General features: G+C 47.3%; 1 protein-coding gene across 1 annotated transcript in view; it reads left to right on the forward strand.

The window, feature by feature from the left end:
* Positions 1-502: 502 nt before the first annotated feature.
* LOC136610716 (transmembrane protein 53-like) overlaps positions 503-17,893 on the forward strand; it is a 41,441-nt gene continuing 24,050 nt past the window's right edge. The window contains exon 1 of the mRNA XM_066589928.1: positions 503-759. Coding sequence (XP_066446025.1) covers positions 700-759 — 60 coding nt within the window. The 5' untranslated portion in view covers positions 503-699. The remainder of the gene's footprint in view (positions 760-17,893) is intronic.

Below are 17,893 nucleotides of genomic sequence, written 5' to 3' on the forward strand. Positions count from 1 at the left end.
TTGTAGTAAAGTTAAAGCTGTTTCATGAAATCCTAGTGTCAGAAGTCCATCCTGCACTCCGTATAACTGAAGCAGCTCCCTTGACAAAAGGGTATGGTGTGGAACCCGGGACCATCAGGTTAGTGAAGCCACCCTGCCACGTGACATGAGAGCTATAGCCCTTGCTAGCCTGTTGTATTAACCCCCGATGCACCACACTGGGACCCATAGGGTTGTAGTTACGCCACTTGTTATGTAGTAAATATAATATATATTTCTGTGGGGTCACCACACTCCTTGCTGCTCTGCCCCAGCAACGCCACTGTCCTTCCCTTCAGCAGACTGCCGCACACGGCAATGTGAGGGTAAAGTCCTCACACACTATCCCCCTCACACACTATCCCCCTCACACACTATCCCTTCCGCCTCAGTGAGGAACATAAGGGAGCGTCTACCAATAGTCCTTCCTATAATGCAGTGTCACAATTGTCATTCCAGGGTCAGCCGCAGCAGAACTCCTAAGAGCAGTAGTAGTAGTAAGCAGGGCGCCCCCGCCACCCTGTCAGCAGCCACCCCGACCTGGTGGTACTCACTGCTCCTTCATCCCTGCAGCCCTCACACCCTCATATAGCAGCTGAGCAGCTGTTCTAATAGTAGGGAGTTGTGACGTAACATGCAAACACTCCCTTATTACTCGGGGCGTCCCGTCTGTTGTGGCCGATGATGATACAGAGCAGCGTCAAGTGGACGGCTGTCCGCACAGCATCTTGCCTCCGGCCGGTAAGTGAGCGGCTGATGCCCCCCCGAGGAATGGGGGGGGGGGGGGGGGTAAAGGACTGGACTTCTTGCACGCCGTTGTGCTGCGGGCAGCTACAGACAGAACGGTCATGTGTTTTTATTCTTCATGTACTTCTGACATGCAGTGTTTTTCTCTATAGAGCTGGTCATGAAAAAGATCTCATTTTTTTTCTTTTTTTTGTAAGGTAAACAGGGCAAGAAATGCATTTTACCACAAAACACTGAAAGTGTACTTGTGGAATTTTGAAATTTTTTAACAAAGTACAAAAAAAAGTTTCAAAGTTTGTGAACAGTATTTTAGCCAACCCTCCAGAGTGTAAAAATGTGCAGCAGATGTCTTCTGTATTTTGGACCCACTCCTGGTCTTGGCTCGCATAATCCACCCGAGTGAAGGAGCCTTCAAATAAGGGGGACGGAACAATACCTCCACAGCGCCACCTATTGGAAGGCAGCATTCCTACAAGTTAGACTCTTTATACAAGCCTTGCAACAATAACTGGGAATTAAAAGTAAAGCCAGACTCCATGCACAGACAGCTGTTTCAGGGTGTTTTCCCCCCTCATTAGTGTGCAGCAGGACCCTTCAGTGATATCTGTGGATCCGTGCACACAAAAGGGAAAATTGAAATCTACGTATAAAACATGAGCACTTTACATATTTGTGTAGCGCTGCCCGCTGCTATAGAGCATAGTTGCGCATGAACAGGGGTATTTATTTTTTTCCTTTTCGGGACGTTCAAACTCCACGTGATAGCGTGTGAGTTTGAAAAAAAATCAGCAGGAAGATAGGTCCTGCCCCATCTTTCCCATATGTAGTGTTAACAACATGCGATAAAGATAGGGGAAGTCATATCTTTTCTCTCTTGTACTAGTTAACAGGTGAGAATGGTGCTACTGAAAATGACCGTTAAAATCAATGGTTTATTTTTGTCCCGTTATGGGCATAACTGGACAAGAACATACCCATCTATTTCAGGCCTTCTGTACACGGGCGACATAGGTTCGCCGTGAGAAAATCGCAGCGATATGGCATCGCTGGTCTGTGCGCTATCACGGCATCTTCTCGCTGCAATACTGCAACTTTGTAGCATTACAAGCAAGGATTTTCGGGGAGGCGGGTGCTTGAAATATAAGCCCTACCCCAAAAATAGGCTGTAGCTGAAGGGAAAAAAAAGAAAAGTATGCATCACCTCCCCTGCACTGTATGGGTCACCGCCATAGCTTCTCCCCGGGTCCCGGCCCTGCTTGTTTTCTTCATCTTCTGGCCAGGGATTGAAAAATCTCTGCCTTTTGGAAGTGCTGGCTGTGATTGGCTAACATAAATATACTAATTTAAAAAATAAAAAATAACTAGAAATGTTAAAATCATTTTTTTTTAAGCTTTTTACCCCCAATAAAACAAAAAAAAAAATGGGAAAAAAAGTAAGTCAAAAAGATTTTTAAAAATAGCCCTATATGTCACGGAAAAAAAACGCTGCAAAAATAATTTTAATAGCTAAAGGAAAAAAGGGCAGTAAAACCATCACATGGCTAAAATCCCTAAAAAGTGTCTGGACCTTAGGTACAAAACAGCCTGGTGCTTAAGCGGTTAAAAGGTATCATAGCTACAAGATTACTTGGTTTCTCTCACTGGGAACAATCACATTTTGCACTACTGGCTAACACAGTACTAAACTTTTTTTTCCGTTAAACACTGGTAATATATGTGCAGAAAAAAAAGGAAGCAGGGAATCCAGAGTTTTGGTGAAAGTGCTGAATATTCATCGACTGAAAACTGTGTAGACCTGTGTGACTTCACCCTTAGGCCTCCCTCATACGGGCGTTTTTGTGCAGCATTTAGTCTGCTTCTTCAGCGCTGCACTAAGCGTTGTACAGCGCACCCATTCATTTCAATGGGACTGCTCACACACGGCTGAAAACGCAGTGTCTTCAATGCTGCACTTTGACAGCATTGCATGTTCTATCTTCGGGCGTTTTCAGCCCTGTGTCGCCTATTGAAGTGAATGAGTAGCGGTTTCAGCACTGCTGAAAACGCGGCAAAACCTGGTGCCACGTTTTCGGCAGCGTTAACTGCACACCGATTTTCAGGGGGAGCGCTTGCAATATAAGCTGGCAAGCTCTGATTGGCTGAGGCAGTCAATGAAGGATTGTGATTGGTTCTCGGCGCAGACTCTATGCCCAATCACAGCAATTTATTGCTGGAGGCAGGATTCTCAAACCTGGCCTATGGCAATAGAGTTGTCAGTGCAGGGGAAGCCCGAAGCAGCGACAGAGATCAGCGGCTGGAACCCGGATGGCTGCTGCTTGGTGAGTATAAAGAATGCCAGCGGTGCTGAAACCGGGCTGAATCTGCATTAAATGCTGCGTTGAAAAACACTGCGTTTCTGCAAAGCCTGTGTGAGGGAGGCCTTAGGGTGGTGCCACAGCATAATTAAGTGCTGCATGAAACCAGCCTACACCTCAGGAATGGACACACCTTGGCCCAAGAATCGTTTTTTAAAAAGGTACAGAGAGAAATAAACTAGGTCTAGGTATGTCTTGGTGGAACAGTGTGCACTACTCATGTTTTAGTGCTGACTGTAGTGAACTAAAAAGACCTAAAGTTGTGGACCGAATTACTCATAGACTAATATTTGCTGCGGACTTCGCAGCGGGCATCTGCACCGTGGATCCGCAGCAAATAGCGCCCATAGCATGCTATGGGAAATCAATTCTTCCTGCACACTTGCGGAAACCAATTACGGTTTCTGCAAGCGGAGGAAAAATCACAGCATGCTCTATTTTTGTGCAGTTTCCGCACTGATGGCTTCCATTGAAGTCAATAGAAGCCGCCCAATCCGCGGCTCTTTTGTAATCACATTGCAGAAAGGTCGCAGATTCCACTAGGCGAAGACGCGGGAAAAGCAGGAGTTTAAAAAAAAAATCTGTACTGCACATGTGTGACAGCATCGCCGTGCAGACCGTCCGCAGTACAGATGAAAAATGAAAGTAACAGGTATGCACGGATGCTGCTGCTCCCAGGGCTGGATTCCGCAGTGGGATTTCACATGCGGAATCCAGCCCTGCCATGTGCAGGCAGCCCAATTGCTACTCCCGATTGTTTAGTATAAGGCTGGGTTCACACGGGGTGGAAGTCTCACAGAGGGACCGCTTGTAAATTCCGCAAGATTTCTGCAGCGGAGATGCAGCTTCAAAACCCGTAGTTTTGAAGCGGCTTCACTGCCTGTATTTCACTGCAGCCATCTTTGCTGCTTAATCTCGGGATTAAAATTGCGGGTGGAAATTTTGTGGCAATTCCGCACCGCCTGCACCCAGCCCAAAAAAGCCAATGGGGCTTATTTACTAATACTGTCTAGATGTCTCATTTTAACACTCTAGTCTGTTTAGACCTATTAGTTGGTTTACTTTATGGAAAAGGTTGCACCAACATTTTTGCGTTGTCCCCGGCACTTTGTCACAATTTTTGGCTCAACTTTTACCATATCCCTTTTTTGGACAAGTTGCAAAAACTGTGTGAAAGGGTCTAAAAACACATAAATGTGGGGTGTGTCCTGACATCTGTCCATAGCGGACGTGTTCTTCTAAAGCTCCGGCTAGTCTAAGAAATGTCGAGCCATCCTGCTCCCCCAGCAAACTAAACACCCGCCGCAGACCTGACAGCAGCTCACCCGGTCATCAGAGAACCGACTAGGAGACCAGCCTGCCAGCATATCAGCGGCCAGAAAGGAGAGGGAGCCTGAGACCAGCAGCGGCCTACTCATCCCTGGGCGCTGTGGTGAGACGGAAACCCACTTCACCTACTGCCGGCTTCTACGGAGTGACTAGCGACAAACCACTCACCGCATTCCTCACACTGCTTGTTCCGGGAGCTCCAGCAGCATATAGGACCACGTGTGGGAGACCCACGATTGAGCTGCCTCTCGTCAGGGGCAGAGCGGGAGACGCTCACAACACTCCTTTGCAGGCAGAGGTACCCCGGGGCGCCAGAGAGATCCTCTGACCCCGGGAGAAGGAGGCTTCACAGCAGAGGCACGGCAGCTGGAGCTGCAGAGTGCCGGCAAAAGGACAGCAGCAACCACCAGGGTGAGGCCTCTGCTGCTCTGCTACACCCCGTTCAGCAGAGTTGGCAGCACATACCCCTGGGCGCCAGAGAGTTTCCTGACCTCAGGAGAATGAGGCTTCATAGCAGAGGTACAGAAGCAGGATCTGCAGAGTGCCAGCAAAAGGACAGCAGCATCAACCAGGGTAAGTCCTCTGCTGCTCTGCTACACCCCGCACAGCAGAGGCAGCAGCACGTGCACCAGGGACACCATCTACAAACAGGACAGACTGCACCCTGCCTCTAACAGAGTCCATGCTGCCACAACACCTTCAAGCTCCACTAAATTGTGACTCCACCACTACTCCTCGTTAACCCTATCTCTCAACCTGAGGACATAACCAGTGTCAGCTCTGTTATAGGACACTCTCTACTTTGTGAACCTGTGTGGGGCTCTATATCCCACTCAACGCTGTGAATAACACCCCCTCCCCCCCCTGCACTGGTCAGTGCTGGTAGTCAAGACTTAGCCTAGGGTCACACGGGGCGGATTGCCGTCGGAAATCTCGCGGTTTGGCCGCAGCAAAAACCGCGAGATCTCCGCCGGCAGAGCCGCCGCGGTTTAAGCCGCGGCGGCTTTGAAGCGGTCCGGCCGCTTGCTCTTCCGTTGCGGCCGGCGCTCCCATAGAGGAGAGCGCGGCCGCAGCGGAATGAAAAAAAGAATGAGCATGCTGCTTCTTTTGAAACCGCGGCTGCGGCCGCCGCAGCCGCGGTTTCAACCGGATTTACCGCAGCGGATTAGCCGTCCCGTGTGGACGAGATTTCTGAGAAACCTCGTCCACATGGCTGGCTAATCCCGGGCTTAGCGGCCGCGGGCGGTTTTGCCGCGGGCGGATCTGCTGCGGCAAAACCGCGGCAAATCCGCCCTGTGTGACCCCAGCCTTACTGCAAAGCTCCAATTTTTCTTCAACTGCAGTACACCTTGCTAGATATACTCAGTAAGTGGATTCAGCTGTCACCTGGTGGCCTGCATTGATGTAGCAGACACAAAACAAATGCTCTACTTACAGTGCAGACGCAAAGTTTCTGTAGCTTCTGTGGTATAATATACATAAAACGCAATCAGTGCGTCCCTTTTGAAAGTGTATCAAAAGACTTTGGTTTCTAAATGAAATAATGTCCTACTAATGCAGCGTTAACCACACACAGCTCCGAATAGTGGTCATTACTCAGGAAGGACCCTAAGCTCCACCCTGTCTAGGAGCCTGAACGAAGCATCTGTTAGTCTACCTAATTCTAACACAGCACCCATGCGCCCTAATCAATCCAGAGGAGGTAAAAACAGCCTATCCTCGCAGCAGTGTGCTAGTAAATCATCCAAGCTGCAGGAGGCCCCCATATCTTCTGATGATATATCTCGCTCGTCGATGGAAGGCTTACAGCTTCCCTCAAACATAGAGAGCCCTAACCATAATCTTTCAGAGTGTCCAGCCTGCACTCTGCCAGAAAATATACTAGTCCAAATACAAACACTATTACAGAAAGAACACTCTCAAAATTTACTGCGAAATAACGACTAAACTTTCCAACGAATTCCGAGAGCTCAGTCAGAGGACAATTGCTCTTGAAGATAGAATAGATAATGCTACCTTAGTCCTAGATTCCCACGAAAAAGAGATCGAGCAGCTCCATGAAGAGATACACTTTCTTTACTATAAGTTCGAAGATGTTGAAAAAGGGGTGCGTAGAGACAACATACACATCTGGGGAGTCCCAGTATCCATTAAGGACCTACAATCAACAGTAACGGCACTGTTCCAGGAGCTCCGCCCGAGAGCATCCCCATTAACCAATTGGAACTTGACAGAGTTCATAGAGCTTTGCGCGCACCAAACCCAAACGCCCCCCCAGGGACATTGCATTAAAACTCCTTTACCACTGTACTAAAGAGCAATTCATGCACGCTGCTCGATCTTCCCACAAGCTAACGTTTCAGGGCTTTGATTACCAGCTGTTCCCTGACCCTGCACCATCGACACTATCCAAGAGGAGTGCCCTGGAGCTGTATTTATTGATCCTGCAACAGGAAAGGATACAGTACAGATGGGGCTTTCCATTTAAGCTGTCCTTATATCAGGATAAAGTGCACACTATCTTATCTCCTGAGGGCACCAGATGCTGCTTCAAGGAATTAAGCTTTCAACAACCACCACCTCAGCCAGGCTCTGTGACTTCATCTCCTACATCCCTCTCACCTCCTATACCTACACCTAGAGTCAGAGAGAAAAATGCTGCAACTTCCAGAAATGACCCATAATACCTAGGTGTAGTGGTTACACAAGATAATCGAGATAACTTAACCTGGAGCTGTTCAACCTGCTCTTTTTCTCTCACCTGTTGTGAGCATTTCTTTGCATCCAAATGAATGGGATATCACCTCGCGTTTATACCAATATGTTCCTACCCAGTAGACAAGGAGAAAGAGCTACGACAGACACGCTCCTGGCGTCAACTTTAGAAGAATATAATAACGCATCTTCTAAATAGATTAACACCTACAAATGAGTGAAATTAAGGCATCTCCGCCAAGATGTTTTTTTTGCCTTTGTTTCTGACTCTTTGGTCAGCTTCCTCTCCCTCCTGCCTCCTCCCCTCTCCTCCACACCTCCCATAGGGTCTTCCCCTATCTTCTCTATCTCTAGCCATCAGCACTATAAACCACTCCATTTTGGAGCTGACGTGGTTTTCCACCTGTAAATCCTCCCCCCCCCCCCGCCCCTCTTCCCTTGCTTCTTCCCTCTCCCCACTCCCCCCCAACCTCCCCTCCCATGGGGTGGAGGCTCTGAGACAGTTTCCATTCATAACATACTTTACTTTCCCCCATGAATTTAAAAATAATATCTCACAATGTACAAGGATTTAATTGTCCACAAAAAGGTTCAAAGCCATTCTGATACTACAAAAGCAGACACACAGATATAGTATGCCTGCATGAAACCTATGCCTCCACTGATTTTGCACCACGCTACCTCTCTCCCCAATACCCCACATTTTACTCAGCAAAAACACCAACCAAAACCAAAGGGAGTCACCATCTGCTTCAGTAAGACAGTCCCTTTCACGCACACTTCCACTATTGCAAACCCTGAGGGTCGCTACCTATTATTGAGAGGCTCCATCCAAGACGTCCCAGTGACCATCGTCTCCTACTATGCTTCAAATTCAAGGCAAATTCAATTTTTCGCAAAAACTTTCGAACTGGTTGAGGCCAATAAAACAGGCACAGTAATTTTCTGCAGTGACTCGAACTGCATTCTAGACTCGAGTCTGGATAGGAAATCTATCACTTTCCCAGCTCATTCTTCGCTACCCCAACATTAGATCTCGCACAACTTTAAGGCCCTCCTACAACAATACCACTTAGTAGACATTTGGCGGGAACTAAACCCAGCCACCAAAGACTAGACACATTTTTCAGCTCCACACTTCCTATACAGGAGAATAGACCACATCCTAGCTCCCAACACTTTCATACCTCAAATACTGCAGTCTAAAATCCTGTCGGTCCCATGGTCTGATCACCTGTAATTCCCTGATGTCTAAACCCACAAACACATCCTGGACCCTGAACGACTCTCTTTTATCAAACCCGGAGGTTGTATCCCTATTAACACCACGACTGGAAGAATATTTTCAAATTAACAGTCCATCTACCTCCTCTCCCATTTCTCTCTGGGAAGCAGACAAGGTAGTGATTTGAGGTCATCTAATACAAATAGACGCCAGCCGTAAACAAGAACGTATGTCACAGCTACTATATAGCTAGAAATAGAACAGCAAGTCTCTCTGCTTAAGATGGCCAAAAAAACCCATCCATCTAAAAATAACTTTCAAGCTTTATTTCGAGCTAGAGCTGAGCTGGATCTCTACCTTACTGACACTAGAGAACAGAAATTACGCTGGTCCTGTCAGCGATATTACGTATTTAACAATAAACCCTCCACGCCTCTAGCCCGCAGACTTCGCTCACGCCCCAACATAAATCCCTTTTACAAACTATGTACAAACCAAAATGGAGTCGCTGCAAACCCACTCACGATAACTCGAGAATTCCAAAAGTTCCTAACTAAATTGTACTCACAGGAATGTTCCCACCCTATAAACCAAATCACCTCTTATCTCCAAGAAATATCACTACCTACACTTGAAGAAATGTTCCTTGCCAATATTGAATCTAAAATTACTCTCTTAAATGCAATTAAAGCACTGAAGGCCAATAAAAGACCGGCCCAGATGGTTTTTCAGCCCCGTATTATAAAAAATTTTCAACAATTCTGTGCTTCTATCTAGCAGATTACTTCAATGCAATGAGAGACGGTCTTCAAATCGGCCAGACAGCCCTTCTGACATTGATCTCTATGATACCTAAACCAGATAGGGATTCATTAGATAAACAAAACTACTGCCCCATTTTCTTAATAAACGTGGACGTAAAGCTCCTCACCACAATCCTAGCGGCGCGTTTAAATATGTCCCCTCCTTCATTAGTTGGTAAAGATCAAGTTGGATTAGTCCCAGGCCGTCAAGCCACTGATAGCATTCGAAGAGTTATCCACCTCACCCACCTCTGTAGAACTAGAGGCATCCCAGCCATGCTGTTATCCCTCGACATACACAAAGCCTTTGACACTTTAGGTTGGGAATACTTATTCTTGGTCCTTGACCGGTGGGGGTTCCCCAGGGAGTTCCTCTCATGGGTTCGGATATTATACGCCCACCCCAGGGCCTTTGTACGCTATAGGGGCTTCTGCTCAGACATATTTCCAATCCACCGGGGAACGCATCAGGGTCGCCCTCTGTCCCCTTTACTTTCATAGAACCTCTGTCTATTAAACTCCGCAATAATCCTGATATAAAGGGGATTGAGGTTGCTTCGGTACACCACAAACTCTCAATGTTTGCAGATGACCTGCTAATGTTCATATCTTCCCCTGATACTACCGTACCTAACCTAATGGTGGAACTATCCAGATTCGGGTCTCTCTCTGTTTTAACAATTAACCATACAAAATCCAAAGCATTTAACCTTATGCTACCTCCTGAGTCAGTAGACTTGCTTCAGACAAACTTCTCCTTTCAATGGGCGACAGGCTCTTTGGGCTACCTGGGCATCCAATTGACAAACTCCTATGCATCTTTATATAGTCAAAACTACATTCCCCTCCTTTGCAAGAGAAGAGCACTCTTGGAGAGTTGGAGCCGTGTGAGAGTCAATGCCTTAAAGAGGACACTCCTTCCTAAGCTTTTATACTATTTCAGAGCACTCCCGATACGGGTACCTGTATATATACTGAAAACTCTTCAGCAGATGTCCCTTCAATTTGTTTGGAGTGACTCGGTTCCAAGGGTCTTGCGATCCACCTTGTATAGACACAGATGGAGGGGTGATTTTTTTTATTTAAAATACTACCAGGCGGCCCAGGTGGCTCAATAAGCTCTCTTGCACTCCTCCTCAAACACCCCTCTCTGGGTATCCTTGAAAGCAACTGAAATACACCCCCTTACTACCGACTCCATCTTATGGATACCGCCAAAACGTAGGCCCCCAATTAGTAATCCCATTACTAGCCACTCCCTTCATATCTGGGACTCTATAAAGTATTCAGGGAAGCTAATTTCCCCTCACCTACCTCTTATGCCACTCCTGCGAAACCCTATGTTTCCGCCGGCAATGGAGTCACCCCAGTTGTTTGGGAGTTGGATGAGATCAGGCCTCAAAGTGTACCAATTGCTCTCAATAAATGGACCCACCCCTTTTCCTTCCCTACAGGAAAAATATAATTTGCTGCCTGCGGAAGTGTTCCGATACCAGCAGCTAAAACATTTTATATCCTCTCTCCTTAAGAGCACAAGCTCTCCATTGACTTTAACTCCATTTGAGAGATATTGCTATAAATACCCACACGCAAGAGGCCTCATCTCACAGATTTACTCAGGATTGGTATACTCTCTACCGTACGCAATTACTGTACATAACGCGTTGGGAGAGGGATCTAGGTTTAACGCTTCCCGAGGAAAACTGGACCCAGATATGGGAGTCTACTAACAGTAGTCCCAGAAATATACTAATGCTAGAAACTTTATATAAAATCTTGTTTTGCTGGTACTTAACCCCAGATCGAGTAGCCTATGTAATACCTGGACGCTCTCCCAACTGTTTCCGTGGATGTTTAGTTTCGGGAGATATGCTCCATATCTGGTGGTCCTGTCCTCTGGTTAAAAGGCCATGGATTCGAGTATACTCCCTAATTTACTCAGTTACAGGCCACAACATACGCAAAAACCATGGGGAGGAGTTGTTAAACAAACGCATAAGTAATGTCTCCCCTGACTCTAGGAGACTAATTTCCTTCCTTTTTCTGGCCACGAAACAAGTTATTGCCCGTTTGTGGCACAAAGCTTTTCTGGGCTTTACAGAGGATAAGTGCAGGGTGGACTGGTATCTAATAAATGAAAAAAACTGATCTCTATTCTAGCTGATAGGCATGAGAAATTTTTAAAAATATGGACTTCATACATAGAATACTCCCTCCCTCTGCAAAGTAATAGATGCCTAGCCTCCCTGTGAAAACAAAAGCAATAGGAAATGCCTACTAAATTGCCACCCTATAGCCCTAGGCTGTCTTTGGTAGAGTCCACCCCGTGGGAAAAACTCCACCAGTTTTAGGAGTCACCCCTTCCGCTCCTACCTTTTCCCAAATTTTCCCAATCCCCCCCTTTATTCAGATTAGGCCCTGACCAGGCCGTTAATATTCTATTGTTCTCAATTTACAGTCTAGTTTCACGATTGGACCGGGAGGATAAGGAGAAGACTATCCAAAAATTGAATTTAAGCCATGTTGTCTTTTTTTCTCTCCTCCTAATCTATATCGTTGCAAACTACTTTTGTTCTGTATTACTGAGACTGGGAAGTATTTCTTTTTTTTTTTTAATTCTTTATTTATAAGTTTTCCATATAAAACTGCAATTCAACATTTCCCAAATACAAAAACAAAATATATGTGTACATACATCTTTAACATTCCAAAATATCAGTCACAATATGGGACCAGGTAGGTCCTGACCATATGTACCTTAACTTGCAGCAAGAGTAGGGAAAGGGAACATAATAGGTTTTGAGGGGGAGGGAAAAGCAAGAAGACAAAGATGGATAAGACAAAAAAAGGGGGGGGGGGGAGAAAAACAAATACAGGTCCCTATGTTCCGTAAGGGAAGGCATATAAGGCGTGGAAGTGAAGGATTTAATAACTGGCTGAGAACCCCTGTTGGAAAAGCTATCTAACGTTCTGTCCAGAGAGATTCTTATATTCATCAGTGTTTTGGAACTCCAGCCAATGATGCCACGTTTTGGCAAATTTTTCATGAGCGTCTTTGAGTGATGCTGTGAGCTCTTCCATCTCTCTGATCTCACATATAAGATGAAACCACAATGAAATAGAGAGTGGTAGTGTTTGTCTCCAAAGTTTGGGGACACAAGCCCTTGCTGCGTTTACCAGGTGTCTCACCACCGAGCGCCTGTAGGTATACTCCGGGATGTCACTGAGATGCAGGAGGAAGAATGCGGGCGATTTTGGCAGAGCGAAGTTTGTGAATTTGGAGGCAATACGCCACACCTCGGACCAAAGACCCATCAGCACCGGGCAGTCCCAGAAAATGTGTAGTAAAGTCCTCTAGCCAGCACCACATCTCCAACAAAGTGGGGATACTGCGGGGAACATTTTATGTAACCGGGAGGGCACCCTGTACCAGCGAGAGAGAAATTTGAATTCTGTTTCCTGAATCTTGCTTGAAATGGAGGACTTATGCGTGTAAGTGTAGATTTTTGTTAACTGTTCAGGTGTAAATGACATCCCCAACTCCCTCTCCCAGGCCAAGACATATGGAGGTGTGGAGTTCTCCGCTTCCAATGATAGAATATTATACATGCGTGAGAGGGTATGGCGTGAGGGACCCGCCCCACTACAAATTTGCTCAAATAGGGTCTTTGCTCGTGAAAATCCCGTGGTTGAGGGTAGAGAAAGGAGAAAATGCCTAATTTGATGAATTTGCCAGAAGTTCAGCGGCACTGGGTCTGTGATGTTGGTCAACTCATCTACTGACAACCAATGTCCCTCTGAGATAAAATGGAACGCTCTAAACCTGCCGTTATGAAGCGAGGCTTGAAACCCACCAACCTTTAGATTAGGAGGGAAGGCTGGGTTACCTAGGATAGGAAACAGTGGTGAGGGACTCGGTGAAACCCCAGGCCTGTGGAGTACCCGAGATAGCACTTTAAGAGTGGGTCCTATTGTAGGACGCGACCTAATCTCCGCTGGGATGTCTCCTTGAACCCAAGGGAGGGCCGACAAGGGTATTGAGGAAAATGTCTGTTCCATTGAGATCCACTACTTATTTTCCGAATGCCTGACCCAGTCAACCACTCTCATCAATTGGGAAGGCTGGTGGTAAGCCACTAGGTCTGGAAGGCCAAGGCCCCCCATCTCCTTAAGCCTGGACAGATGACTCCAGGCTATACGGGTAGGCTTATCTGCCCAGACAAACTTCGTGAGCAGGGAAGACAGGTGTCGGAAAAAAAGTCTAGGGATGTCAATGGGTAAAGCTTGGAGAGTGTATAGTACCCTGGGTAGGATGTTCATCTTAAATATTGAACACCTGCCAAACCAGGAGAAAAAGCCCTTTGTCCATGAGGTAAGGTCTCTTTTGATGTTATTTAAGAGATTTGGGAAATTGGCTGCGTAAAGGCCGGAGTTGTCTGCCGTGAGATATACCCCTAGGTATTTGATGCTGTCTCTGGCCCACTTAAAAGCAAAGGAGTCTTTTATCTCGGCCATCAGGGAGAAGGGGAGGGAAATATTTAGAGCCGCCGATTTTTGATAATTAATTTTAAAATTTGAGAACGTGGCATAGGTACGAATTTCGTGCAGAATGACAGGAAAGGAGACCCGGGGGGATGCCAGAAAGAACAGTAGATCGTCCTCATATGCGGCTACTTTGTGTATTGTTCCCCCCATTTGCACGCCCCCTATGTTGACATTGGATCGAATATGGCAGAGGAGGGGTTCCAGGCACAGGATAAAGAGGAGAGGAGAAAGAGGACAGCCCTGTCGCGTGCTGTTTGAGATATTGAAGGGGGAGAAAAATATACCATTTGCTTTGACCGAGGCTGTGGGGGAGGAGTATAGGCTAAAGTTCCAGTTCAGCATGTTGTGACTCAGCCCTAAGTGACAAAGCGTTTCTTTCAAGAAATCCCAGTCAATTCTGTCAAAGGCCTTATCAGCATCCATAGAAAGAAGGCATATGGGCAGGGAGGTTATTTTCGCCTGATGAATGATGTTAATAGCCCTGACAGTATTGTCCCGTGCCTCCCGCAGGGGCATGAACCCCACTTGATCTCCGTGAATTATATCCCCGAGAAGGGGTGCTAAGCGATTGGCAAGGATTTTCGAGAAGAGTTTTAGATCCACATTTAGGAGAGATATGGGACGATAACTCTGGCATTGAGAAGGATCTTTACCTTCCTTCGGGATAACCGTAATAAACGCTTTCAGGGTATCTCTTGGGGGGCTATTACCCGAGGTAAGCGAATTGAAGGCATTGAGGAAATGAGGGGACAGAGTTTCAACAAATGTCTTATAGTATTGGGGGCTAAAACCGTCCGGGCCTGGTGCTTTTCCTGTATGGGATTCTTTTAGTACGCGGGTGAGTTCCTCTTGCGAAATGGGAGATTTTAACATTTGAATTGTGTCTTGTGGGAGCTGAGGCATGCTTGAGTTTTGGAGATAGGTTTGAATCAAAGATCTACGAGAGGATCGTACTTGCTCAGGAGGGGATGGGGCTAGGTTGTAGAGGGACTTGAAATAATCGCTAAATGCTTCAGCGATCTGTTGCGGCCCGTGGAGGCTAACGCCAGATGGAGAGGAGATGTAAGGAATGTATAAACGAGTTCGCTCCTTCCGCACAGCCCGGGGCAGAGTGCGACTGGGCTTATTGCCGTACTCATAAAAGTGTCTCCTACAGTTTGTCAACATGCCCTTAGCTCGCGCCATGATCAGAGAGCGTACCTTATCTCGCAATTGTATTAACTCAGACCCTGCCATAACATCTAGAGTTTGTTTATGTGCCGACTCCAGGATCTGAATGCGATCGAGGAGGAGCCGTAGTTGGGCGCTACGTTCTTTTTTGACTCTGGATCCAATACTGATGAGGGACCCCCGAATAACGCATTTATGGGCCTCCCACACGAAGAGCGGGGCTGTTTCCGGATTTGTGTTGTTATTGAAGTATTCCTCTAAGGTGTTTTGGATCTCGCTTTTAATTAATGGGTCTTGTCGAAGGGATTCGTTAAGACGCCAATGCCATGTCTTGCGGTGTAATGAGGGAAAGGAGAGGGAGATGGAGACAAGGGCATGATCTGAGAAGGATATGTTATCAATATGTGCTGATGTGATTAGGGGGAGACTCGCTTGCTGAAGTAGGAAGTAGTCAATTCTTGAGTAGGAATTATGTGGACTGGAGAAGAAAGTAAAATCCTTTGTGGAGGGGTGACTGATTCTCCAAGCATCCACTAATTGATACTGATGTAGTATCTTGCGGAACCTGCGATATGTGGACCTAGGCAAGCTACCAACCCCTCTAGATGTGTCAATGGACGGGTTAAGAGGAACATTTAGGTTGCCCCCAAGTATCAGATTGCCCTCCCGGAATTCCTCCAGATCCTCCAGGGCCCCCTCAAGGAAGGAAACCTGGGAGGAGTTGGGAAGATAAAGCGAAGCCAGGGTGACTGGGGTATCTGCCAACTTACCCTTTATGAAGAGGTATCTCCCGCACCATCCTCCCGCGTATCTAGGTGTTCCCAAGGAATGGAGCTAGCCACCAGAATGGAGACTCCTTTGGTCTTGGAGACCGGACAGGCGCTGTGGAAGACATCTGAAAAACGACCATCTCTCAGCTTAGGAATCGAATCTGCTCTGAAGTGAGTTTCTTGGACAAAAGCGAAATGCGCTCTCTTTTGCCACAAAAGGCGGAGGAGAGAAGACCTTTTCTCTGGTATATTCAATCCCTGTGCGTTGATGGAAACAATATTCAGATTAGCATTAGAAGAAGACATCATTAAATTAGAGGCACGTCCACACCAAAAACCCAGATAAGTGTCTACACGGGACGGACCAAGGGAGAGAGAAAGGGGGAGAAAAAGGACAGAACGGGGGAAGCCCCGAGATTGACTTACTGGTAAAGCAAAAAGGGATGGGAGTAGGAAAAAAAAAATAAGACACACAAGAAGCGACTGGGAGACGGGCAAGGATTAGGAAACTGCAGGAAGACAAGGCCCTACAGAAGGGCGGTTGCGCTCTGTTGATCGACTCCGAACCGGATTAGATCCGCACCGGCCAGCAGGAGCAACAGGCATCTGCGGCTCGCGCGGCCTCCAATAATGGTTTCACGACTCTCCTCATGTGTAAAGTTAGTCTGGGGACATCCGGGAGGATAGTGCTCTCCGAGCCCTTGAAGTTGACTGGACCTTGCTCCCAGGCGCAGCGCAGAATGTCCTCCTTCTGTCTATAAAAATGAACACGGCAGATAACATCTCTTGGAAAGTTGGGATTACGCTTACGAGGTCCTGCTAGGCGGTGTACTTTGTCCAATTCTATTAAAGGGGTTCAGACATCAAAAAAAAAAAATTGTACTCACCTTGCCTGGCCCGATCGCCAGGCATGTCCCCTCCAGCCGGCATCTTCTTCTGTGCCTTTAAAGCAGAGCAGGAGCGGTCAAAAAGACCGCTTCCTGCTCTGGTCCGTCCGTCAGGCACTTCCGAGGTGAACGGACGGACCGCCCACAGCAAGCACGTCACAAGCAGTGCTTGCTGTGGGCGGCCCGTCCGTCCTGCTGAACTCCGGAATGCTGCGCATGCGCAGTGGAGACGCAGCCCGTCCTGACTCCTGTCAGAGGGCACCTCTCCACTGCGCATGCGCGCGATCCCGGAGCAGCGCGGCTCGTGCAGACAGAAGAGGAGGAACAGTGCCTGCCGAGAGATGACCCCCCCCCCTGATGTCAACAACAACAGAAGAACAGGTAAGTATTATGTTTTTATGCTTTAGCAGCCATTAAACCCTGGGTTCCCTGGGTCCATTAGGCAGACCAGGGAACAATGGCTGCTAAAGCATAAAAACATTATTTGTGTCAGAACCCCTTTAATCTGTCATCTGGTCTGTTCAGGAGCTTGTTAAAGATGGCTACTACGCAGTCATGAAGGGCAACAGGTGGGATATTTTCGGAGAGGCTTCTGAGTTTCAGATTGTTGCGGCGCTCCCTATTTTCGATGTCATCAAGGTGTAGAGCAAGATCTCTTATCTGTGCCTCCTGGTTGTTCAGGGAATGGGTTAATTGTTGCACTTCCAGGGAGGTGGTTGTGGATGTTTCTTCCAGGGCCAGGACCCATTCTGTTAGGGATTGGACTGACTGGTTCACAGCTTGGATCGCTGTGGCATGTTTTTCTTCTATCCGGCCAATTTGCAGCTCCAGGTCAGTCTTAGTTGGTAAGGTGCTGACCATCTTCCATAGCTCCTTCAAAGTATGGTTTAGGTCTGTAGGTATGCAGAGAGAAGGGTCCGCTGTAGTTTGTAGTCCGGATTGATGGCAGAAAGCTGAAACGGCAGGGGTCAAAGCGCTGTCCGTGTACCGCGAAGTGTTGGCTACGGGGGAGAGAACATCTCTGGGATTAGTGTGAATCCGTGGAGTAGTGGCCCCAGGACTGGGAGCTGCAGTGCTTATATTACTTGGTTGAGGGGATTGCCTCTGGGTGCTTGGATCCTGACTTATATGTGAACTCATCTGCAAAGCCATGTTTACTGCTGGGACTTGTGGTACCATGTTCACTAAAGGTGTTTTATCACACTTCTGCAGAGGGATGGATTTATCCTTGCTCTGCTGTGGCATGGAAGCTGCAGCTTGGTAGAGTGGGGGAGGGAGCACCTGTATCTCAGGCACCATGTTAGACAGGGTGCTGGCTTGTAGTGAGCCC

The sequence above is a fragment of the Eleutherodactylus coqui genome, chromosome 2, assembly GCF_035609145.1.
Source record: "Eleutherodactylus coqui strain aEleCoq1 chromosome 2, aEleCoq1.hap1, whole genome shotgun sequence".
In the NCBI taxonomy this organism is placed as follows: Eukaryota; Metazoa; Chordata; class Amphibia; order Anura; family Eleutherodactylidae; genus Eleutherodactylus; species Eleutherodactylus coqui.